This window comes from Thunnus maccoyii, chromosome 18 (assembly GCF_910596095.1).
Source record: "Thunnus maccoyii chromosome 18, fThuMac1.1, whole genome shotgun sequence".
Classification (NCBI taxonomy): domain Eukaryota; kingdom Metazoa; phylum Chordata; class Actinopteri; order Scombriformes; family Scombridae; genus Thunnus; species Thunnus maccoyii.
Genome location: NC_056550.1, coordinates 8,677,110 through 8,703,271, shown reverse-complemented (window position 1 = coordinate 8,703,271; position 26,162 = coordinate 8,677,110). Strand labels below are relative to the sequence as shown.

The window sequence follows — 26,162 nt, the reverse complement described above, 5'->3', positions numbered from 1 at the left end:
TTTGTTCTCCAGTTATGACATCATAATAATCTCTTTATTATTTTAATATTTGAAATGATGGATAAGCCTTAATTACATTAGGTCTACATTTAAAAAATCGAGAATGGCTTTGCTGGGTTTTTTGTTTGTTTTTCTTGTTAGGTTGATTCATTTACACATGTGATTTTAATAACTTAATAACTATACAGTTTAGTTTGGAGTTCACAGCTGTCACCTCTGCCGTTCTTGCAGCTATGCTCTACCTCGACGTATCCTACAATGCTGAGGATGTCCTCTTCCTGTAGACTACAGTTCCCAGAAGGCCACTGCTTGTACGCAGCGAAAGACAAAATACGCGTGACGTTCGACTGGTCTTGTTTTGGCAGTTTGTTTCGATATTCACGGATTGTCAGTCCATCAAGAAGGCGTTTTGTACTGGTTATCCAACACGAAGCTGCGGTATTGTACATTTCTGCATATGTAGCTCTTATACATGCATCTTAAACTGTATATGGATGGTTTGAAGCGATGTTATGGGCATAAATTCAACCACAAGTGAGCTAACTAGTTAACATACAGGCTAGCTAGCCAGCCAAGCTAATTAACATTAGCTTAGCTGAGAGCAGTGGTTTGTTCTGTTTGTGTGCGCGGAAGTGATCGATAGTTGCTCTACCGTGTTTGTTTCTATAGCTGCAGCATCTTAAACTTTAAGTCAGTATTATACGTGTTAACGTTATTGTCAAGATTATGAATAAAACGCAAGTTGGTATAGTGTTGCAACATTGCCAGTTTCTCGTAATGTTAGCGCCCACTCTTAAACAACATGTAACATTCACATTGATTAAATGCCAACTTTGATCAGATCGGGGGCGAGTAGCTAGGGCAAGTACCTAATGATGACGGAGGTAATGTTTCAAAGTATTCATGTGGGATAAGGTTAGCCAACACATCAAACCAACTTTCAGTTAGCAGCTAACGTCATCTTCTATATTGGTGATTTAAAGTGACACAAATCCTAACACCATAACTATTCTCCTTATGCTATAGTTTTCTGCTTTTTTTTTTACAAGCCTCCTTTTTGTTCAGTTCTCTTTTGCTAACTTATCAGTTGAACTTGCCACTGGATAGTTTCTTGTTCTTGTATGATCCGATCATTTATGGTAACAGGGTGCGGTCCAAGCCTTCACGAGTTTGGTGAATGTTATGAGAAGTCACAGTTTTAAAGTGAAACGATTTTTTGGATTCCAGGGGAATTTAGCTTTAGCTGTGTGTATGTGTGTCTGTGTATATATGGAGTAGATGGTATCGCTGGAGCAGTGACTGTGTGGGCTAATTCAGAGAGCTGGTGAGAGTAGTGTCACAATGGCAGATGGAGGCAGTGATGACGAAGTCATTCACCTGGCAAGCTTCAACATCCATCGCAGCCAAGGTGAGACAAATGCACATCTTCACTCACATGCATACATATACAGCTCAAACTATTTAGTGGCATGGCATATGCTGCCATATGCACATGCCACTGTAGTTTGTGGCAAAGCTATGAATGAGGCTAACATGCTTTCCTTGTCGCACTGACCACAGTATCACACAAATGTGAACAAAATCTCACCCTGGTTCTTCATGGAGTATCTGCCAGTCCTGATAGACAGAGTTTTAAGGTTGTAGCTTGTAAGTGCAAACACTGTATCGGTTGGAAAAGCTTAGCGTCAATGTCCTGCTTTAGTTTCTACATCACAGATATGAAGATAAATGTGTCACTATTATATTAGTTAAGTCCTGCGTAAAAAAACAGTCCATGACTTAATTTCTAGTCAGTGAAAACCATGTGGCAAAATCTATACTGCTTTTCCCACTAAGATTTTTAATAAACCTACAATATGTAAACTAGTCTACTTTGCAAAGTCTCATTTCAAATTGTAAATGACAAACACTATAAAAGCTTGTATTTACCCTGAGAGGAACTGGCATGCAGACAACCACAGTGAGTAACATGTTTGTAATAGTCAGTCACCATAAGTCACAAAATTCAGCAGCATACCAAACATTGCTTTTGCTGATGGCACCTAAAGAAAGGCCTGATAAATGAAAATGAACTTTGTACACAGATAATTCAATAAGTTTGCTGGAAGAAAAAAAAAATAGATAAATTGAATGAACTGAACCATCTGCACACAACCGTCTTGCAACACTGTAGATGGCATTTGGGTCACAGATCTTAATCTGAGAAATGTTTGTGACAGATAAAATTATTCGTTATATACAGTAGAAACTTTTGTTTGTAACAAATCATGTTTTGAGCACATCTGAATTGTTTCACTGATGTAACCAGGAATGAAACAATGCACCAGATTTGCAGGATTTATTTGAAAACTCAACTTATTCAAGTTGCAGAATTTCGAAACATAGAAAGTTGTATTCAGGCTTTGTGGATCTTGTAGTTGGCCTGGTTCATACAAACTTTACATACATTGCTCTACCTTTAGACTTTTTTCAAAAGTTCAGATTTTTTTTTTACTTTACTGATGGTTCAACCGAGAGTATTTCATGCTATCCACATGTTTGAAAAGCTGTCACATAAAGGTTACTATCGGAAAAATGAACAAAATAACTGAAATTCAAGAACTGTGGCTGCCTGATATACCTTTACCCCCTTCTCCAATCTACAGTATATTACTCTGACCACCATGATGGCTTGATGCTCTCTTAAAATGGTAGCATGTTCAGTGAACAATCAAGTTCAAATGTAAAGACTTAATGAAATTCAACCTACTACAAACTCCTGTCGTATTATATGTGGCCTGTAGTATATTGGGTCAAATGCTGAGGACAGGTTTGCTCACAGGGATTCATGTAGTGTAACAAAAAGCTTTAGAAGAGTTATCAAGTCCGCGCACATCCACGCAGAAATATTCAGGTGCAAGACAGAATATTTCACTGCAGGGCACAAAGGAGAAAGGTCTGCACACTCTTAGGCTCCAAATAAACAGTTTAACTCTCTTTTTCTCTTTTCAAGGCATCGTTTCGATCTACATGATCTTCCTCAGCCAAAGTGTGAAAGAGAAAAAAAGGCATTTCTTGTAGAAGCAGTAATCAACTCAAATCACTATCACCTGCTGGTCAGCAGGCAGCAGGAAAAACACCACAAGATGGCGATCACAGTACTCCAGAAAAAGAAACAACAAGAAAAAACAGAAAAAATTAAAATACATTGTTATATGACATCAATGACAGACCTATCCCAACAAATATCATTAGGAAGGTGTATTGGTATCACAGCCCAACAAGTAAAAACACAATCTAATAGAGAAAGAATATATATTTAATATATATAAAAATATGTATATATTATATAAGTGTAAGTCTGTAACAACACAGCATTGTAAAAGTATGCAGCAAACACACAAAAATAGTTTTAAAGTTCTCTAATAATGGGAACCAAAAGGCAAAACACAGTATAAACACAGTATAAATCTCAAGGGGAAAAAGTATATATATCCCAAGTACTCACTGCAAATATGCATAACCTACTGGTATTTTTTTTGTTTGTTTGTTTTTTTTGTGTTGTTTCTTTTTCTGGAGTACTGTGATCGCCATCTTGTGGTGTTTTTCCCCTGCTGCCTGCTGACCAGCAGGTGATGGTGCTTCCAGTTGTTTACTGCCTCTACAGGAAGTGTCTTTTTTCTGTTTCACACTTGACTGATGAAATGTTACCATGAAAAGAGAAAAAGAGAAATAAACTATTTATTTGGAGGCTAACAGTGTGCAGACCTGTTTCCTTTGTGCCCTGCAGTGTAACAAAAGCTGTAAAATAATTCTTAAAGTTGCTCTGCAGTGTTTGCAGCTAATACTCTAAAAAATACAATAATAATGTTGTTTACAAAAATATTTCTGGCCAACACAACAATATCATCATAAAAATTCAACAATGACTCATGCCACATTCTCACTTCTCTTTTCACACACATTGTCTCTTGATGACATACATATCAAAACATGACACAAATTTCTAATCATTCATCTTTTTTTCTGTCTCCATGCAGTTTACTCAATTTAATGCTAATATTAACTCAAGTGCATGTGTCTGTGTAGGCTCACGTGCCCGTCAAAGGGAGCCTAAACTCATCACCATTTCTGATGACTCTGATGAGGAGCCCGTGACTCTGGTACCTTGCAGTCCTGTTGTTGTCCCGGATGATGCCGATGATGACGACGTCAGCATACTGGAGGTGACTGATAAACCTTTATTGTGTGTGTATAGTGTGTTTACAGCGTCTTAAGTATTTGAATCTTCTCTGTTGCTTTCTACACAAAAGGTAAAAGTTTGAAGGAAATGTAAATGTCTTTTGTTAGACAGTTGGCATGTTGAGCTGCAAAAGTAAAAGAAAAAGTTGCAACAGAAATATCATCATTGTTTCCATTCATCTGCTAATGTGGCAGTTAACTCTTTTGCCTCCTGTCTTTTCCTTCAGCCTCTGACTCCTGCACGCAGACATGTAATTCGCCCAGCAGCGAAATGGAGCGGGGCCTCTCACAACCTAATTCACGTTTTTGGTCAAAGTAGCGCAACTTCTGGGGTTCCCACAGGGGACCCTGGCTCTGCCCCCTCTACCTCCAGAGATGCCAAGGCCTCTGCAGTACGGCCAGCCATACGAACACAGATACTAGAGCAGGCTAGCACATCTGGACTGACACAGCCACAGCCTAGCTCTTCATCATTCACACTGTCTCAGCCAAAACTTAACACAAACTCACAGCAACAGGACGGTACGTCAGCACATACAAAAGTGGAGCACCAAGCAGTTTCTCCTATCCAAACCCCATCTACCTCCACAAATGCTAAGGCTAGCGGCATCACAACGAGAGCACCTATACGAGCACTTCTTCAGCCTCAGCCGAGCACATCTGGACTCACACAGCCACAAGCTGGCTCTTCAGCACTCTTATTGGTGGGGCCCCAACCGAGTACCTCCACCAGTACCATGCACTTTTCTTCTGAGTTTTCAATGACTTCATCAAGTGCTTCTACAAAAACTCAAGAAAAGGCTAGTACAAGTACTCATACACAAGACAATCCTCAGGCCAGTACTTCATCTGCACATCCTCAGTCACAGTTTCACACGCGGACTCAGCCTCAGCCCGGTACATCTACACAGCCTCAGTCCAGTGGGAGCGCAAACCTACAGCCGCGTCTCATCCAGTTGAAGGAGGTGAAGCTAGTCGTCCTTCCACAACAGCCGAGCATCCAAGCCTCTGCTCTAATAACCCAACCCCAGCTGCAGCTCAGGCCGCAGGACCCGCTGCAGCCCGTGTCACTCAATCGCATGCAGGGCAACCTCATTCAGATTGAACCACAGCCGTTGGCTCAGGCCCCAGCCCAGGGTCCAGTCCAGGCCCCTCAAGCTCCTCAGGTGATCCCGGTGATACCCCCTGCAGTGTTAATAGCTGCAGCCCCAGAAAGACTAGGACCTCCAGAGGCAGGTCACCGGATCATCCTAGGGAGCCAGGCGCCTGGGGAGGCTGTTCCCAACCTGCAACCACAGGCTGACGCCTCCAATGTGGTCCCACCAGTCCGCAGCCTCAACATCAGGGTGCTTCATGCAAACTCTAACCCTCCCGCTCCTCCAGCTCCCATAGCGTCAGTCCCCCACAACAGAGGAGAGGATCGTCTCTTTCTGGCTCCAGCCCCAAACCTAGAAAGGGTCAATCTAGCCCCCGGTCTGGTCGCAGTCCCCCCCGCACCAGAGGACATTCCCCGAATAGAGGATGCAAGGCCTGGTCCCTCTGCGCCGCGTCAGAGACTGGAGCTGCAGCCCCACGTCAGAACCCTCATCACTGGTGTTGTGAGTATCACGCGAACGACGCCTGAACTGGAGCTCATAAGTTAGTTAAAATGTTAAATGATCTTCTCGTGTTGTGACTACATGCCTTTCACTTCCTCTGTCCCAACTCCATGCCTCTTTTCTGCCTGTGTCTCTTCAACTCTTTGTGTATCCTCTACAGTTGGATCTTTTCCCAGATGTCCAAGAAGCCTATGTAGCAGAACTGATCCAAAAGAATAATGTGAAAGACTTGAATGTGTAAGAAACCTCAATCTTTTTTCCCCAGTACTGTGGAGATATGACCACTGTTCAGTAAATTAAATGAATACCTGCTGATTTATTTTGGCTTTTGTCTAGTTGGGGAGAAAAAAAAAAGATCGATTCTGCTGCAGTTTTATAGCACAATTCCAACCTTTTCAGTATTTATGTCTTTTTCTCTGAATAAGGTCAAAGTTTCACTGGTAAGAGAGTAGGATAGGAATAAGATTTTTTTTTTTTTTTTTTTTTTTTTTTTTTTTTTTTTTTGACATTGCATTAAAAAAGGATTTGCTGAGGGTTCAGCAGTCTGGATTTAATGTCATGATTTAAAATGAGTCTGTTGTGATTTGAGCCAGAAGTTATGATTTAACATAATACAAGATTTTCAGACATCCTTTGCAATGTTGAGTTTCTTTATGTATGTTGTACATTTTGTACATTTTCATTATTATAGGTTAGATGTCTCTTACATGATTTTTATTTTGAGGATTTATTGAACTATCAAAAATGCCTGACTTCAACAAACAGACTGTCTTAACTGGTCAGTTGAGTTACATATTTTTCCCACATAAAGTAGAAAAATGAAGGTGTTCATTTTATTGCCACGATTTCAGCAGGACACAGTATAGAATCTGTATTTAAATGTTGGGTGTATGTTGACGACTACTGCCAGAACATCAGCATACATTCCTGTAACTGTGTGTTTGTATGCAAGCTTGTTTACATGCAGCTTTCCTCTGTTGTGTTTCCAGTATCTGTAACCTGCTGTTGGAGAACCCAGAGTATCCCAGGGGAGACACTGCAGCGGCCGCAGCACCTCCCACCAGCATCCTACTGGAGTCTGGAGACACCCAGACAGAGGTATGTGTATATGTGTGTTTAACCCATTAGATCAGTGATTCCCAACCAGGGGTACTTGTATCCCAGGTGGTACTTCTGCAGTTGCCAGGGGATACATGGAAAGATTGTTGGATAGCGTAAATAATTTGAAAAAAAAAAAGAAATTACAATTGGATTTTATATATTCACATACTGAGTCAGCTGTAACACCTCAACACCACATGACCTAATTTAGAGTGTAAACTATAGCAAAGAGACAGCAAGCCAAAAAGTTGAAACATTTAGCTAAAAGCAATAAATACACAGAGTAATGATTAAACACTTTCAAGATAATGGATATTCAGTTTATATAGTCAGCTAAAAGTGATGAATATACAGTTTAAATATTTACCTAAAAGTAATGGAGAAAGTGGTTGAAATAGATAGCTAGCTAAAAATAAAGGATTAATGGTTGATATAGTGAGCTAAAAGTAATAAATAAATGTTTGAAAGGCCCAGCATCTGTTACTCCAAGTGATGGCACGAATGTAAACTTGACCTAAACATTAACAGTTCATTTTAAAAAAGTTTTCTAACAATACTTCTGTTTAATGAATAGTGTTAAAAAATATCAAGTTTAAAATCAATTCAAATAAACACATTTGGGAAGTACTTCACTAGAATATAGAACCTGTAAAACATGTAACTAATAAGTGCACATTTTTCAGTAAAAAAGGTCATATTTAAATTTAGTTTTTCAAGGTTCCAGCTTGTTTTTCTTTGTCATATATGACAGTGAATTGATTATCTTAAGGTTTTGGACTGTTAGTCAGACAAAACAAATTGAAGACTGTCTCTAAGAACTAGTAAATGCAATTTTTTTCACTATTTTTCAAACATTTTTTATCGACTAAACAAGTAATTGATTAATAGATAATAAAAATAATTGTTATTTGCGGCCCTCAATTGTATTGTTCCTCTGCCCGAGCAAAGTTTACTAAACACACACTTATGAAAGCATAAAACAAGAGACAACAACAGACACAACGGCAGATTGCACAAACAAACCTCTTCAGTCTCTTCTGCCATAAAACCTGATTATTCTATATATTATTCAACTGTTCCCAACTCTACAAGACAAAAAGCCTAATTTGTCCAAATTGCAGCTATGTAATTGTAACTTTTCATTTGTCATTTTAATAACAGTTCCATATTCACCTGTGAAGCTCAGTGTCTGGGTACTGTGTTTATGCTTGTCTGACGGGTCTTTCCAGGTGACAGAGGACCTGTTCGACTATGCCAAGCTGGGGACGGTGGGACCCGAGGCTGTGATGCAGGCTGCCGACTTGCTCATGGCGGATTTCAGGATGCTCAGCTGTCAGGACATCAAATGGGCCCTCAATGTCCTGAAGGGACACTATGCAATCACACGCAAGGTACCTGTAGACTCGTACTACACCGTACGTCGCTGATGATTGTCGGTGTCAGGAATGCAATTACAATTCTCCCGCTCTTTCTCTCTCTCTCTCTCTCCGCCCCTCTCAGGCCTTATGTGAAGCTCTGAAGAAGTGGCAAGAATCAGGCGACCCCTCAGGAAAGAGACGACGGAGCAGAGCCTCCTCTGAGCGCTGCTACGTTGATTTCCACTTTGAGCACGGTGAACAGAGTTTCTCGCTTTTTTTCTTACCCATTTGTTTGTGCATTAGTTCTTGCAGTGGATGTAACAAGCCATCGTTTGCTGATAATGCCTTGCTGCCATTATCTTATTCGCTTTGGTAATTGAGTTTGACTGAAAAGCCGGAGATGCGTCATTGAGAGGACATTTTTCGTCTCTGGTCAGAAAGAATATGAATGTAGGATTTAAGGTATCCAGGCTCTCTCACTCACTTGGTTCCCTCTGTCCACCAGGTTCAGTGAAGTTTGACAAGAGGATGTATTTCTTGGAGAACGACCGTCGCTACTGCAGGACGTACAGCAATCTGGAAGCTTCTGTTCAGAAGGAGCTTTCATTTTATCAGCAGAAAGCCAAGGAATGGGCAGAGGTAAACACACATACATCTGTCTTTTCTTCTGTGAGAGTTACATATGATGTAATTCATAATGTCTCTCTATCTCTCAGTATTACAGCTTTGCCTACAGACTTTATACAACTTTTTGTTTTTTGTATTGTACATGATTGAGAGTACGCCCACACCAGGAAAGTCACTCTGTCTGACAGTCTTTCTCCTGCCTTCTTCTCTCTCCAGCATGAGGACTTCCTCCTGGCTCTGCAGGTCAATGAAGATGAATATAAGAAGGTAGGAAGCACACATACTTCCACCAAGCAAGATGTAGTCATCATGTTGTAAAAGCTGACAGATTTAACATCCACTCAAAGCATGACCTCGCTCTTGATGAACAGATGGAAAGTCTTTACAGACACACTCAGAGGCTGTTGGTGTGCTTGTTCAGGATAGTATTTATCAATCATTCACAGGGTTGCTGCTGAACCTATATATAAGATAGCTGCATGATTTATTGATGAGTAATTCTAGGACTCAGATTTAAAAGAGTATTTCCTCCAAAGTCAGCCAGCCGAATAAAATTGCTGTTCTTGAAGTTTCCCTGAAAAGTAATTTACCTGTAGAATATCCTGTAGACTACTTGTTTTATAGGTCACTCTTCTTAATTTAGGTTAAAAATCAGAGTTGCATAAAATACATCTGTGTATGATTCTGTCTCCAGGACGGCCAGCTGATCGAGTGTGGCTGCTGCTACGGGGAGTTTGCGTTTGAGAAAATGACACAGTGTTCAGACGGCCACCTGTTCTGTAAAGAGTGCCTGGTCAAATACGCTCAGGAGGCAGTATTCGGCTCCGGAAAGGTACGGACGCACACTGTTCTCCTCAAATGATGTGAATAGGGCCTACCTACTAATGTTGCCAGGCAACTATAAGTGACTATCGCCATGAAAACCAATGTCTTCTTGAGCAGGAGAATAGCCGTACAAAGTGAAGTGACAGTCAAATAAAATGTAAATACTGTAGTTATAAATTCAGATATTTATGTCAGGGAACATGCCTGCGTGTGTGACCGAGTGTTTGCAGTGAGCTGAAAGTGGTTTGTGATTGCATCTGTGCATTTGTGTGTGTGTGTTGATGTTGCAGTTGGAGCTGAGCTGCATGGAGGGAGGCTGCCCGTGTTCCTACCCAGTGTTCGAGTTGGAAAAGGTGCTACCAGAGAACATACTCTATAAATATTATGAGAGGCAGGCGGAGGAGGCGGTCGCTGCCACCTGTGCTGATGAACTTGTGCGGTAAGTGTGTGTTTACACTCGTATCTGAACTGTCTACACATGACCCTTGTTTTGTAGTGTTTACATCCTTTATGATGTACAGCAGACACGTGTTTCCATCCATCATTTCTGACCAGGTCATTGATACTCAAGCAGTTTGTTTCCACCGACATATTCACACTTTGTTTTTAAGTGTCGGACACATGTGGCTGTTTTGAACATCCAGTCACCCTGAATGTTAACTAAAGGTCTGTGTGTTTTCTGTGTCTCATGTACAGCTGTAACAATACATTTCCTCTCCTTCTCACTCCTTCCACTTCCTCTCTGACTTTTGCAGGTGTCCGTTTTGCAACTTCCCGGCCTTGTTGGACAAAGACATGTCTCTATTTAGCTGTCCCAACCCTCGATGCCGCAAGGTCAGTCCTACTCTCTCTTTCCTCTACAGACCTCAACTGTAAAGCCATATGTTCACTTTCAAAACACTTTGGCTCTTGCATATTATACGCAGCCCTCTATTGTAGTCACATATGGCTGTTTCTCAGAGGTAAATCATACTGTACAAAGGAGAGATTGGACCTTGATTTAAATTCAAGAGGAGACATGAATAATTCAGTCCATCGTGACAGAAAAACCCGGTGTTGCATTGAAGGCCCCGTGTGCACCCGTCCTCTTCAGCGTAAATCATGTCGGCGCAGCTCAGACATGAGATCAAAATATGTGAGAGAGGAAAGATTGATGAAGAGTTTTATGGAGATGATGGAGATGAAACGGTTCCATCTGGCGAGGTTGCCACCTCTGTCTCTCCCTCTCTGTTTATCCCTGGGCCTCCTCCCTCTGTCTGAGGAATGCGGGGGGGGGGGGGGGGGGGGGGGGAGGCGTTGCTTTTTGTCTGCCAAAGCTGTCACATGGATTCCAGTCTGAAGATCTCCATTATTCAGCGGAAACACACACACAGACACACACACATGCATACGGTTTTATTCTGACTCTTTCCACACAAATGCAACCCCCTCATCTTTCTCTTGAAGCGTCTTTGTCTCCGTCTGTTTATGCTCTTGTGTCTCACACTCACTCCTCTCTTTCTGACTCAACACAAACACACACTCTTAATATCACCGCATTCCCGGAATGGGGGAGAGAGAGAGAGAGGTGGGGTTATGTCAACACTCCAACATAATAAATGTGTGCGAATGTTATTGTAAACACTATATGTTTACTCACCTCTTGGCACTATGGCACTAGGTTAAGCCCTCCCTCCTTTTTGTTGATTATGTATTTCTGCATGTATATATCTCATTTTCAAACAAGTGCCGAGACTATTAGTCCTTCTAAATAATCAGTTTTGATAGTCATTTATCAAGCAAACATGCCAAACATTTGCAGATCCCTGCTTCTCAAATTTGCGAGGATTTACTACATTTTTTATCTCTGTATATTAAATATGTTTGGATTTTGAAGTGTACATCAGACAAAACAAGCACTTTGGCTCCGAGAGAATGTGATCTGCATTTTTCGCTGTTTTCCATTTCCCAACATTTTCTCTGACAGCCCCATTCTGTACAGTTTAGTGCAGTGCCGACATGACATAGAGATGATTAGAAATACAGCTGGGCGGTGAATTACTACAACAGCTCTGCTGCCATATTGTAGTATTAGATGAATTAAGGCAGCTGGCTTAACTGTGACATGGATTTCTAAACCTTTGGCTCCATCCAACTGGTGTCCTAAACCTCCCAGCTTCTTGATGAAAGTGGTTGTGCACAATCGCCAGACATCACCAACTTTCCCACCCATTCAGCCTGGACCTCTTGTGAATAAGTTATTATTTCATCACATAATTAGATTTTGTTTCTCAGGTGGTCAAATGATAAAGAGTCATTTTACATCTGCTGACCCAAACTCAGCTAGTTCCTCTAACTTGTGGTGAGTTGTCATTCCAGATTTGTCCCCTACTGTTTCTAAACCAAGCGGCTTTTCTCTGTTACCAGTAATGTCCTTGTTTATGTCCAACATCGTCATATCAGAGTTTTGTTGGAAAGTACAATGAAACTACCTGAAATCCTGCAAACCTCTGAGGTTACATAAATGCAGAAGTTCGGTGCAGATGAGGATGTTCATCCTTTCTTCTGCTATTCTCTGCATTAACCTGTAGGTGGAGCCAGAGGTTCATCTTGTCAGCTCTGCAGTGTCACTGCACAGCTGCACCCTATTACATACTCATACACACCCAAAGATGCAAAAAAAAAAAAAAAAAAATTAGACATGCTCCAGATATCTTCATGCCAGAACCTTTTTCTGAATATCTGTAACCAACAACTGCAGATTTAGGTCAAACAGTAGAAGCCGACATGTTTACGGTATCAGACACTTTTGAGTGATGAAGGAACCGAGGCTCGTACTTTTTTTGGACAACCGCACAAAAAGTTAACCCAACTTGCTTCCTCTTTAATGTGTGCAAGAATCAGGATGTGAGTCCATGGCTGCTGAGGTGTGTGTTGTCTGGAGTTTTTCCCTTCTGTGCAATGGAAACCCCCTCATAAATAAGAATATAATTATTAGATAGACTGGCTTTAATGTGTTTTTTTTCTTTTTTAAATTTATTTATCCTGGTTCCTGGTTCCTGTCAGCATAAGCACGGTTAGACAGTTGTTGTACAGTCGCCCGCTCAGTCTAGGAGCAGGGAGGGGCTTCATTATGTAACTGACACACTTCCGTAAGCCCACCCGCCTTCGTTCACACCGCTGCCTCATTGGCCGGCCGCTCTTTCCACTCCCCTTGTACTGGTTTCTTACTGGTCGGACACACTTCTCCCTCCATTTCAAATGTGGTTCAGATCAAGTTTGACCCAGATTCTCCTCCCTCCCTGTCTCCTTCTCTTTCTTTCTCCCCCGGCTCTGTCTGACCTACACACACACACACACATACATGCACACACACAAGTGGATGCTAATGTATTCCACATGTGGTTATGAGGACATTTGGACAGGCTTGCTCTTGGCCCGCGTATGATTGCTTCATGAAAGCAGAGGAATGTAAAATGTAGGCCACTGGAAGACAGTCAGAGTGCAAACAAGAGCTGGATCTGTGCACTAGTGTGTTTGTGTAATCTCTAAGTGTTGTTATCCATTTTCACATCTTCTGCATGTCTCATCACTTTCCCCCAAAGACGCATTTTATAAACCAGAACATGCAAAAAAAAAAAACCCAATCTGTACAGTCATGTTAGGTGTACATCTCTTCTCCTCTCTCCCTGCCCAGTTATCTGCACTCAATTTTGATTGCAGTAAAAGCCACCTCCCCACCAAAAAAACACACTCATGCACACACACACACACACACACACACACTCACTCGATGCAGCCCCCCAATCAGAAGCCCCGCAAGCGACTTGCACCACCTTATAAGGGCTGCTGCAGCCTGCACCAGGAGGGAAGAGAGAGATAGAAAAAGAGAAAGATCCAGAGGAAGAGAGGAAAGAAATGAATGGAGATGGAGGAAGGAGATATTGGAGGGGAGGGGAGGGGAGGAAGGAGGGTAGGACCCAGGGGAAAGGAGTGAATTGAATGAAGATAGAGGACAAGTAAGAGCAAGAAGCACAGGAAGAGAAAAGGACTGAAGGGAGGAGTGAGTGCTTATGAATGAATGTTTTTTTTTTTTTTTTCCAGATAAAAGTTGGAGTGTGTTTTTTTTTCCTTGTGTGTGTGTGTGTGTGTGTGTGTGTGTGTGTATATATAAACGCCTGATTGTCATCAAGCTGCAGCCCTGTTCACATTCCTGTCATTCGTACATCATTCAGCGGCGTGTGTCTCGGCAACTATCGTCACATTTCATTCACACTCAGTTTCACAACTGATTATTTAAATGACTTGTTTGAAGACACGCCCTGGACACGGGTTGACTCCGACGTCATCGGCTGTATTTTTAGCCAAGGTATAAGAACTCAGGTGAGTTCCTGCTTCTCGACAGATCGTCCAACAGGTCCCAGACGCACTGTCACCCTCGCTCATGCTGTCTCTCTTCCTGGTCTGTGGGTTACCACTAGGGGGTGATCTTTCACCACACTGTCCCGTGTCCTCCTCCCCTTCTCGCTCTCTCCCTCCTAAGTCTTTGTGTGATTTTTTTTTTTTTTTCTCTCTCTTTTTTTCTGACACTTGAGTCTGCGCCCTGTGGCTCACACATAAACCCTCCTCCCCTTCTCTAAAGACCCACATTTGTCTGAAATCATAGACCAGAGAGAGTTTTCTCATTATACTTTAAGCGTGCATGCACACACTCCCGTATCTCTCCGTTGGACACTCCCTTATGAATCAGAGCTACCATAAAAATGTGAATCCTTTTAGCCTACTTTTCATCTGTTTCTTGTTTGAATTGGCTCAGAAAAAGCGCTCTCCCCTCGCTTGAAGCTACGTTGGTAAATGTGGCATCACAGTTGGTTTTAAAGGTCTTTCTAAACTGCTCCAAATGCCAGCGAGAACTCCTCCAATTCTCCACCCTCTGACTGACCTTGCACACACACACACATCTGTGTCAGTGACAGCAACGAGCCTCTGTTGGCAGAAAGACATGAAAGATAACACACACACGCACACAGCGAATAAAGGATGTGTAAGGAGAGCACAGGACGTAGAGGGTGTGTTTCCGACAGTTGCGGGCTTTCCGTTCCGAGGTTAAGGGTCAGACTGGAGGTTGCCTTGGAGATATGGATCACGCTGCGCCGCATCAGCTGTCATATTCCACACTCTTCAATATTAGATGAGCGGTTCAAATATTTATGGTGACACCACTTAGCTTAGGGTTAGCGAGGGAGGTGCAGCGGTGCCGTCTGCCCCGTGTGTCCTTTAGCCAAACGTCTTGGGCGAGACAGTTAAAGGAGGCTGGTGGACGGAGTTGCTGTTTCTAGGCAACCAGGCAGTCAGCGGCGAGCAAATCGCACTCTCGCTGCAGTCACACACACACACACACACACTATAGCACGGAGAGCCACACCTAGCCGTGTCTGGGCAAGTCCCTGCAGTGGCGGCACCAGCAGCATATAGAGCAGATGCTGTGAAGGAATATTCTTGTTCAGCATTTATTAGAGATGTGTTAGAGGAGGGGAGGAGGGGATAGATGGAAGGATGAAATGGGGAAATGTGGGATAACCTCTCAGTATTTGATGATGTGTTAAGAAATTTACGAGTGAATAAATGTTAAGAGATTCTAATGAAAAAATTCTCCTTCTTTTCTTCTACCCCTGACGTCTGACGTGCAGGAGAGCTGCAGAAAGTGTCATGTCCAGTGGAAGCAGCATGTGGGGAAGACGTGTGAGCAGGTCCTGGAGAGGGACGAGATCCGCATGAGGGTGCTCTTGTAAGTGACTCAAACCAACACGACTCCACCCGTCTCCTTTATCCACACACCACCTCTCAGCCATCTCTGCTAATAATCTGCAAGAGATAGACAGGTCTCGCTTCACTCTTAAAGGGCATTTTTTTTGTCCCAAGCCCTGTCCGTTTCTCCATTTTTCTCACTCCCCCTCAACTCCTGTCCTCACCAGAGAGGATGCTGGGTAAACAGCTCAGTGTCCCGGACAACACTCCAGGAAATGGAGAAGCCGGCTGCTTCCTCTGGGCCTGCTGGGCAGTACTTCCTGTTTTGAGCCGTTCACAGATCTTCTTACTTCCTGCCGCTGAAAGAGACAGGAAAAGCAGCCTGGTAGAAAGATCAGTGGAGCAGGTCTGAGCAGCTCACCTTCATTTCGGTGTTTGGTCAGCACACTGAGCGTATGGGTTTTAAAGCTCACTTTGATCAGATAAATCACATTCTTGGTGTAACATCCTATGGTGCCCTTTATTTTCATTCATTTCACTGTTATGGAGCAGTTGTAGGGTTAGCATCCCCTGGTTTAAACCATTAAAGTTAAAATCCTTTAGATTTTCATGATCAAGCCCTGTTTTTTATACAATTTATGGTCTGCATTTTTTCATCATGTAATCACCTGTTTATATAGTAATTTTCATTGTTGGTGGCAGAGTCCGCCATGCCGATGCTACACTAAAACTAAACATCAGTTTACCATTTTAGTTAACTTTTGATGTCAGCCATGTCAGTTGTGATGTGTTAGATAAACAGGCAGGAAAAATGTTCAAGTTACAGTAGTCATGCGGAACAGAAGATAATTTGGTGATACCCCACCAGTACAGTACTCTGGAGATCTTAGCGTCTCAATGGACTGTTTGTTTGATTTGTTCTTGTAGCCTAAAGCCATGTTGGCTTAATGATAAAGCCGCAGCGAACGACAACACAGAGACAAAACAGAGTGTGTTTGACCCTGAAACAAACCTCCAGGTGAAGGCCTCTTGGTAACCCCTACAAGAAAATACTAACATGAACCTGAGCTGCAGACAAAATCTCTCATTCGACTTCAAAAATACAAACCATGAGGACAACTATGACCTTGTGATATGCTGGAGAAAGTTCATCTGACTATCTGCAGCATCAGAGATGTGTTTTTGCAGCGCTGTTATGTTTTTCTCTTGTCTCTGTTTCCTCATGTTGACTTTCTTACTTCTTTCTTCATCCACTTCATCACTCTGCTGCATCGCTTTTGTCAAATTTTGCTAACTCCCATCTATGTGCTGCAGTGAGGAGCGTATGACAGCTGCTCGGGTGAGGAAGTGCGTCAAGTGCGGGACGGGGCTGGTCAAGTCGGAGGGCTGCAACCGCATGTCGTGCCGCTGCGGCAGCTTCATGTGCTACCTCTGCCGAGAGCCCATCACCGGCTACAACCACTTCTGCCAGCACGCCCGCTCTCCTGGCGCTCCCTGCCGCCACTGCCGCAAGTGCTCCCTGTGGACTGACCCTACGGTGCGCTGTCTCACACACACACACACACACACACACGCACACATTCTGTGATTTAGTGACTTTAATTTCAGTCGGTGCTCATCCAGATCTTTCTGTGATCCTGTACACACACTCTTTTACACTCCCCGCACTACGACCTTGACCATCAGACTCCATGGTAGCCCACAGTGACCTGGCCACAGCATCACTGGCAACCGAAAGCAACAATTAGACCCCGAGCAGTTAATGAGCTGGAGCGGCTCCATCAACTCTACAGAGGCACCAGAGCTGGCCAAGAGCTGGTCTAGAAGGCAGTGCCAAGAAATGGCCAAATACTTATAACCAGGGGGGCCGTTAGAGGGTTGGTTAAAGGGGTCATCTGCTCTCTTAACATTATCTTTACCACAGGAGTGATTCCTCTTTTGATAAAACGGTTGTTTTCTTCATCTCATTGGTAACATCTTTTTTGTGTGTGTTTCTGCAGCAAGATGACGAGCGAATCATTCAGGAGATCCAGCGGGAAGGAGAGGCAGAGCTGAATAAGAAGTCTGCAGGTCAGTACTGACACACTTTCACTTGTTGATTTACACTTACTTAGAAAACTGTGACCAAACTGTTTCATTGGAACTGTACAAACTGTTAATTATTGCTCAGTGTGGTTTATCAGCTCCCCTCTTTTTTTTTTTAACTGATGTAGAAATGTGGTGATTTATATCTCCTGGCAGAGAAATGTCGCTCTGTAGCAACATTATTCTTCCTGTCTGCTGCTTCCTCTTTGTCTTTTATACCATTATTTATTCAGACAAGTTGGCTGTTTACAGCTAAAGCCGGCAGCAGTTGCAGGGTGTTTCCTGTGTTTGGTTTGTCTGAATGTGTTTGTGTAAAGTATGTAAGGGCGTACAGGGGTTAGATTCAAACCTCCAGGGAAGTCCTGAATATTTCGACATGCTATAAAACCAGACAGCTGCTGGTTCATCGATAACTTCTCTGTTTCTTCCTCTTTTCTTCCTTTCTCAGAAACTTCAGGGAAGAGAGTCGGCCCTCCTCCGGAGCCCATCACAGATGCCAAGCGACCGCGTGTGGGTCCGCCCCCTGAAAACCCACAGAACCCGAACCCCGCAGCCCCTCCTCACCCCCAGGCGGTACAAGCTCCCCTGTTCGTCCCTCCACGCGCACGTTACCCTCCAGCTCCGCCCCAGGGCAGGATGTACCACCAGGTGATCATGCCCCGGTTGCCCCCCGCGCCCTATGTGCCCCCACTGCAGCACCTGCCCCCCCTGAACAATAACAACAACAATAACCACCACCATCACCACCACAACCCTCCTCCAGTCAACCCTCATCACCATAACATGGACATGATGGACCTTCCCATGCACTATGGACCCCCGGCCCGCTACTACAGACGCTTCTAACACACACACACTCCATGACGAGTGCATCCTCAGACACACACACACACACATACACACACACATACACACAGACACACACTCTCTCGCTACAGTTACACTTTTCATTTCAGTGCTGTTTTGTAGATCTGATGTTATCTTTTTCCACTGTGCTCATCAGTTTTCATGTCTCGTGTGCTCACGCAGATTTCAGACTGGCGGCTCGACGCGTGCTTTTGCGTTTCAGATGATAAAACACACTGAAATGATAAGTTCATCTGTAAGGAGACACACACACACACACACACACACACACACACACACACATTCAGACACTTTGCCTTCTCCCCCTGAACTTCAGACTTCAAGAATGATGTTCCATTTTCCATCTTTTTTCCGTTCAAATATCGGGGTTGAACTGAACGGTTGAGAATCTTGAGACAATTTATTTCCTGTTTATACAGATATTTTTGAGTACATAATATTAATAAAAATAAAAAAAACGATTAGCATTCCCTTCTGTATCTTTTGTGTAATGTGTGAGACAACACAGTTTTCTAATAAAGTTTTCTGTTCACGTTGCCTTGAATTTCTGTTTCATGCAAATCTGGACTTCGCCTGTTTTGAAGGTTTTATGTTTTTATTTGAGTGGGAGAAGAAGACATCTCTGTCATACCTGAAGAAATCACTCTTTACTACCTTTCTTCTGCTATCGATTGGACCGTTCAGCCTGTCTCTGTCTCACCCCTCCTCCTTCGTCTCATGCAGAAAAAGGGGCTGACTCATGATAACTGAGCCCCAGGGCTATGCACCAATCACATGACAGAGAGGGTGGTTTCCACCAATCGAGGCACAGCGACAGCTGGGCTTTGTGATGTTACTCAGAGAGGGGACTTCTTTGTTCAGCCAAGTGTGCTGTTAGTGTGACGAATCACTTTGCCTCAGTCACACACTCACAACCTCTTGTTTCTGCATGCAGACAATAAAAGTAGCACAGCAAACCCCCATTTTAGCCCAGGGGTCCTAATGGTTTTAGTCATGGGTGGTATCAGACAGGCTGTGTTTTGTGAGAGCCAGAATTTGACTTTAATCAGAATCAGCATCTACTAGCACCAGCCAGGCTGTCATGAATACAATTTTATTGTATGTGTATTTAAAAAAAGATACAGGTCATGTAGGGGCTTCCACAGAGGCTTCACATAACTTGCTGCTTATTTATGTGTTGATCTCTCATTTTTGGACAGCAGAAACAAAATACACACTCAAATGAAACAAATCCTGGCCTTGTGTTCACTGATAATGTAACATTTCTGCAGCTATGACAGGGGTTTTTTTGCTCCATAAACTGTTAATCCCCTCTGAAAAGAGAAAAACATTTACATTAGAAATTAACACCAGTATTACTGTTAAAGGGGTACTCCGGTGGTTCAGTATTGCACTTCCATAAAGTGGGAAATGGTCATAATAAAAGTAACAGAAGCTGTCATATCCTGACTTTTTAGTCCTTAGGATGGGTCAAGCTTCAAAAACACCTGGATCCTACACTTCCCAAAATGCAACACAATTGTGTCTTATGTTAGATCATCCCTGCCTGGTAAACACCAATGTTTTTCAAACCCCACACTTTCAGCTTGTAACACAAGCTTTCCATGCCAGCCCATGTTCAGATAACCCTGATGACATCATTATAACTCCACAAAGCTCCAAAAAGTTTTTGCAGTCTTAATTGTGCTCAGCATGATGAGTAAATAGTGTAAAATGTGTGTTGCATGTTTAGACGTCCATCATTTAGTATAGATGAGTGTGTGTGACTCCCATGACCACTGTAAACATGACGGCTGCTCAGATGAGCGTAAGTCCTGACCCCTTGACCTTGTGACCCGTCACCCCGATCATCACTGCTGCTCTCCTGCCAACATGAAGCGAACGAGCCTCAGTCCCTGAAAACAATCACGCCTTTCTTTCTCTCAAGAAATCCTATTCTAGTGTGTTTTATTCTTTTCTAGTCCATGAAGACACCCCGGGGCCTGCCAGACGAGCGTGTGGGTCATGGATTACAGTTGGATAGTATTACAGAGAATTATCTGCTAATGACTCATTTAATTGAAAGAACAAAGGGCTGGCTTAAGTGATGTGATAAGGCTCAATAAAGGAGACTTATGGCAATATGGTGCTGTCACTCATATACACTTAAGGTCTAACGCCCACTCTGAAATGAAAATTAAAATGCTGTCAGAAGATGGAGCTAGATTAGCAATAGAGACTGAACCTCATTAGTGTAAATACACACATGAAGGACTGAAAGCTGGATTAAAACTCTTTAGGTTTCATTTTACGATCTGAAATCATCTTATTTTACATGAGGAGGCTGCAAATTAGTACACTTCACATATTTGGAATAAAACGGCAATCTGAACTTGAAGTCTAGACTGAAAACTTACATATTCTGCTGTTTTAACTATTTTGAACTCTAATTTTTTATGAATGGCAGTGTCAGTCTGTCCCCTACTTTGGTTCTGACTGAAATAGCTATTGGAGAGATTACCATGAATTTTTGTACAGACTTAATTACTTTTCCTTATCTGCCACCATGATGTTCTTGGGTTTTAGTGAAATATCTCAACAACTATTTCAAATGATTGACATGAAATTTGTATGTTGTCAGCTAGTGTTAAGCTCAAAGCACCACGCTGTGTTTCAGTACAGCCTCAAAAAGCCACTGGCATGACTGTAGATTCTTATTATTATTAATATCTTAACTTAGGGTTGGGTAATATGATGATATATATTGTGAGATGACACAAGTTGTTTACTGTATTCAGATTCCACCTCTGTGTTTCTATCAGTGGATCTCAGTGTAGCCTTTAGACAGACTAAAGTGTAAATTTGGTGTCTCTGGACTGACCCTCTTGGCTTAAGTCCTACTTACTGTATCTGAAAGAGCACAGTATGTTAAATATGGAGTACCCCAGGGTTCGGTTCTAGGCCCTCCCATGGAATAAATTTCCATTGCTACACAGAAGATACTCAGCTGTATGTGCCTGTAAGGGCTGATGATCATAGTCAAATTACTAAATTAGAGGCCTGCTGGTCGTTGGCCCTGCTAGACAGCAGTTAGCTGTAAATTCAAGTAACGGTAACAGTCTCTTCTCTCCCTATTTTCTCCTCCTGTTTTCTCTCTCTTGTCTCTCAGGCATCTCTTGCTGGACCATCACCCATCCTGGAACCACTCTGCTTCCCTGGCTGTCAGTGCCATTTCCAGAGGTTTGGGATCTGGTTCCCCATCCAGCAGGCGCTCAGCCTCACCTCATGTCTCTCTCTCTCTGAATGATGTCTTTATCCTTCTCTCTCTCCTGTGTGAATAATGTCTTTTCTTGTCTTTTTTCCCATGTATGTGAATGGTGTGATGTGAGTCTCCCCTGTATGCATGTGTGAGTCTGTCCTCCTGCCAGGTCTCCATGGTGATGGAGGTCACGTGGCTCAGATCCTATTCTGTTCTGGCGGCACCTGGAAGCTGCTTGGCGTCCTCTTCATTACATTCTTCATATATATTATAAATCCATTATAATCTTGTCATCTTGTTAAATGCTGTAATTTGTGTTCTATTCTGTTCATATATTAAAAGTTTCTCAACTATTTTCCAGAATATAACGATTATATATACTGATACTATATGATATAGGATATACTATAGGATATACTATATAGGATTACTCCTAACTTATGTTGTTTTGTTTGTCTTTCTGTTTTTCTTGTTATTTATTTTATGCAAAAAGTGAATCACCATGAATTGCCATTGTATATGAAATGAGCCATATACATAAATTGGCCTTGCCTTATCTGCCTTGAGATCCAAATGTGATAAATCAGGAGTTCAGTGAGTTCAATAACAGCGTCACTGTTCCCCATACAAACTACTGGAAACAAACAGTCAGGCCTTTCGGTGAATAGCTCTTGTGGACCTGATGCTGTGAATGGGTTTTGATGAGACAGATTTGAGCTGCGGTTCTGTCTGCAGCTCTGAAAATATGAACCAGACATGACCTGCAAATCTCCTGGCACCCCTGATATTGACAAACACCACCTCTGCTGCAGCTTCCTGTTATTCATGTTCCTGTGAGAGCGAGTATGACTGTAACTGTACAATAAATGCATCACCTATGTTGACCGAGACAACCTTCACACCTTGAGAGTCACACATCGTCCCTGTATGTGTGTGTATGTGTGTGTGTGTGTGTGTGTGTGTGTGTGTGTGTTTGTGCATGCATATTAACGCCCTCTGCTGCCTCATCCTCGGGGACTGTTGTTGTCTAGAAGCATTTGCTCCCCAGACAGTTTTTGCTGCTCCACCTCCGCTGGCATTGTTTGTGTCTGTTATTGTTTGTGTGTATCTTTAATGAATGTGTGTATTTTTAATGAGTGTGTGCTTTTACAGCTGTGCTGCTCAGTGTTGTGACCTCGGTAAAGCTGCTCATACAATCTTCGGATGCTTCATACCTGCCGTGTGCTGTCGTCCTTTAAACACTGATATACTCTTACATTGCTGGGGGTTTTTTTGTCCTACACTTTTGCTCTACATTAATTTTCCACTTTGTTTTTCTATTTTCATATAACTCATTTATAATATGGTTGTTTCTTAAAATTTTTATACTGTACCTTCCTGATAAATACTTTAAAAAAGACTTTTTATGTCAGCGGGACCATCTGGTTAAATACAAAACAACCCTGCATTGCACCATTGCTGTTACACCTAAAGGCATCATGCATCATCCCTTTTAAGTTCAATTGATTCCCTGATCCTGCAAACATCCCATTTGCTTCACAGTTCTGACTGAAAAGCAATAATCACATCTGGATCACCACTAAAATTCTGCTTATTTGCCTGAAGCTGGTCTGGTACCCAAATTTCACTGAAATGAACATTAATTATTGGACTCTCTTTATGTATTTTTTTATTTTTAAGGGGAATGCATTGCTATAATTAATTCGATGTAAACTGGGTTTGATCTGACACAACATACAGCGCCAATGTGAAAGTATGCCGAAAGTCTCTCTTGGCTTATCTGTCAACCTGCTATTCATCCTGCACAGACTCATGTTGCTCCTTCACATCCCCTAAAGAGATTACTGACTGACTCGGTGACCCACTGACTGCCTGACTGCATGGCCACGTGAGAGATGGAAAAACACGGGTGGACGTAGATTTGATTAGAGTGAGGAGAGCTGGTGGGAAGGCTGTACACACACACACACACACACACACACATCCTCTGCAGTCGAGTACCTGGGAAGAATATAGGAGGAGGACAGTTCGGCTTTGTGCTATTTCCTCAATGATGAGCTCTTCTCTGATCAAAGGCTTCCTCCTCCTCCTGCAGCTGCTGCTCCCCAATGCTCCTCATCCTAACCCCTCCAACCCCCACCCCTTAACACCACACACACTCACACACACACACACACACACACACACACACAAGCCTCAATCAGCCTGCATTTTGGATGTAATGAAGGTTTTTGACATTTTTAGTCCGGAAGCTTCACACTCACACGTCGCCTCTTCTGGCCTCCCGCTTTGATTCAGACCTCGCCGCTTCTAGAAGCTGGTGTTTCCATGGTAACAGGGCAATTGGTTGGGGGACTCAGATGTGGGTGGAGACGGCGGCCATTTCGCACACAGCCTCTCCTCCCCCCATCCCTCCCTCCGTCTCTTTGCTCGTTCTGGGCCAACCAGCCAGCTCTGCCTGCAGCATGACAGTTTACCCACAAACCACTGCACCCATTTCTGGGATCTGGGTCATATTTTGAGTGACTCATCTTTTCAGCTCAATCGCACAGAAGAGGGAGGAGGAAAAAAGGAGAGAGGGAGGGAGGGAGGGAGAAGAGGAGTGGGAGAGAAAGAGGTGGAAAATGAGTTTGAGTGATGGAGGGATTGATGGTAGGAGAGGGAGAGAGGGGGGAGAAAGATTAGGTGGGAGGTGGAGATGAGGCAGCAGAAGGGAGGAGATTAGATGAGGGGTGTGTGTTTGTTTTGCCATGTTGGGTGTTCCTCTGGGATCTGCAAGCCTAACGGGGAGGGGGGGGGATGGATTAGAGACCTGCTCTGGAGGCTACATCATTACATTACCACCCTGAATGGTGTGTGTGTGTGTGTGTGTGTGTGAATCTTTAGAGGGGGTTACCCTTTCTCTGCACTGGAATAAATGTTTCAACACAAAGGCTCTATTCAGCAGACAGGAAAAAGTGTGTGTTTCCATATATGTGTGTGTGTAAGTGGGACAGCACATGGAGCTGCTCCATGTGGTCAGAAACTGGCAGGGGACCCAGTAAGTAGCACTATGATTATATGAGAAATGAGCAAGAGCGAGAAAACGCTATGATTTACAAAACTATGCAGGTTGAACTACGACCATCATAGTGTTTTGTAGGTACAAATTATCATTATGAAAGAACAAACATGAATCTGGCCTGAGAGCCAAACCATCTTCCACCTCAAAGACCCTTTCCTATATCTATCAAGCCCTGTTTAAACTCAGCTTTATTTGAAATTCAGTACGAGTAAGATTTTTTTGGTCTCCTCAAATACCTAAATTTCATGTTGAATTGAAAGATAATGTGCACAATGATGCACAAAAAGTCTGTATTTTTCCATTTGACCGTTAGTTAAACCCCTCTCCTGAACAATGACTGTGTAACTGTGAGGCCTGGCAGTCTGTCAAGCTTTGTGTTTCTCTTCATGTTGAAATGATGTGCAAAGGGCCTGCAGTAATCAAACCCTTTATATAGTCCATTTATGAAGAATTTTGATGGTGGTTTCTTTTTTTACCATCTAAACCAAAAATAGAAGAGCAAAAGTGTAAGGAATGGATTCAATGGTGTGTTGTTCTGCTCTAACAAAAACTGCAAACGTAGCAAGTCTGGCTAAAAGCATATTACCCACAATAGTAACCTAGCGTTACCTCCACAGCTATGCAGAAGCATTTCATGCTACATTATTTTCTCATAAAAGTGAACATGCTGTTTGAAAATACAGACAATAAATCATTAACCTATTACCTCTGTCCAAGTATGTAAGCTAGCAATGTTGTTATAGTGACATCTTACATTTTTCATACACATACTCATAACACTAACATTAGGACACCAGATCTACACTGCAATACAAAAATAATGCTGTTCATATTTATTTATATTAGTCTTATAAAGTCTATATTAGTCTTCTAAATGGAGCATCAACTGGTGAGGACTTTTTGGGACATGTAGCTTTAGCCTCAGCCTTTTAGCATGATATCATGTATGTAGCCATTAATTGCATATTTAAGACCATTTTACAGAGTTCTTGATTTAAAACAGGGCAGTTGGAAACATTGCAAAGTTACAAAGAGGCTTTTCAACCAACTCATGGAGCTAACATTGGCTTAATTAGATAGTTACAGCTGAAAAGAATCTGCTAGCGACAGCTGTCATTTCAGCTGCCAAAATTGACAGTTGCTAGCTAGAAATAAAAAGATGCTTTTGTCTATCTCAGTCTGAAATCAAGGACCTATTGTTTAAAAAAATACTAAGAATTTTGACAGTGAATTGCCACTGTTATCAATGTTTATGTATCGTGCAAGAACAGAAAGCTTATCAGGCAACAGCAACTATGTAGGCTTAGCTAAAGGTCAAATTTATGTATAGTCAACCTGGACTTAATGTGACAGAGCTTCAGTTAAGTTCATTGCAAACTGCATGTATTCTCTATGTGTTTTGGGACTCTTTAAACTAAATGTAAAAAAATCTTAATGGTAGTTTCATATGG

At 42.5% G+C, this 26,162-nt stretch overlaps 1 protein-coding gene across 1 annotated transcript; it reads left to right on the top strand.

Moving 5' to 3' along the window:
• Positions 1-323: 323 nt before the first annotated feature.
• On the top strand, positions 324-18,953 carry rnf216 (ring finger protein 216). Its single transcript, XM_042391981.1, has 17 exons — positions 324-438; positions 1,279-1,408; positions 4,069-4,205; positions 4,449-5,819; positions 5,980-6,056; positions 6,809-6,917; positions 8,150-8,311; positions 8,421-8,532; positions 8,784-8,917; positions 9,122-9,172; positions 9,600-9,737; positions 10,021-10,169; positions 10,486-10,564; positions 15,400-15,497; positions 16,772-16,994; positions 17,458-17,527; positions 17,991-18,953. Exons 2-17 carry the CDS (start codon positions 1,342-1,344, stop codon positions 18,386-18,388), a joined length of 3,375 nt encoding a protein of 1,124 aa, XP_042247915.1. The 5' UTR covers positions 324-438; positions 1,279-1,341; the 3' UTR covers positions 18,389-18,953.
• The last annotated feature ends 7,209 nt before the right edge of the window (positions 18,954-26,162 follow it).

Coding starts and splice junctions, on each gene's coding strand:
- rnf216 (XM_042391981.1), top strand. CDS start 1,342: ATGGCAGATGGAGGCAGTGATGACGAAGTCATTCACCTGGCAAGCTTC. Junction 5,820..5,979: donor GAACCCTCATCACTGGTGTT/GTGAGTATCACG, acceptor TATCCTCTACAG/TTGGATCTTTTCCCAGATGT. Junction 8,533..8,783: donor TGATTTCCACTTTGAGCACG/GTGAACAGAGTT, acceptor TCTGTCCACCAG/GTTCAGTGAAGTTTGACAAG.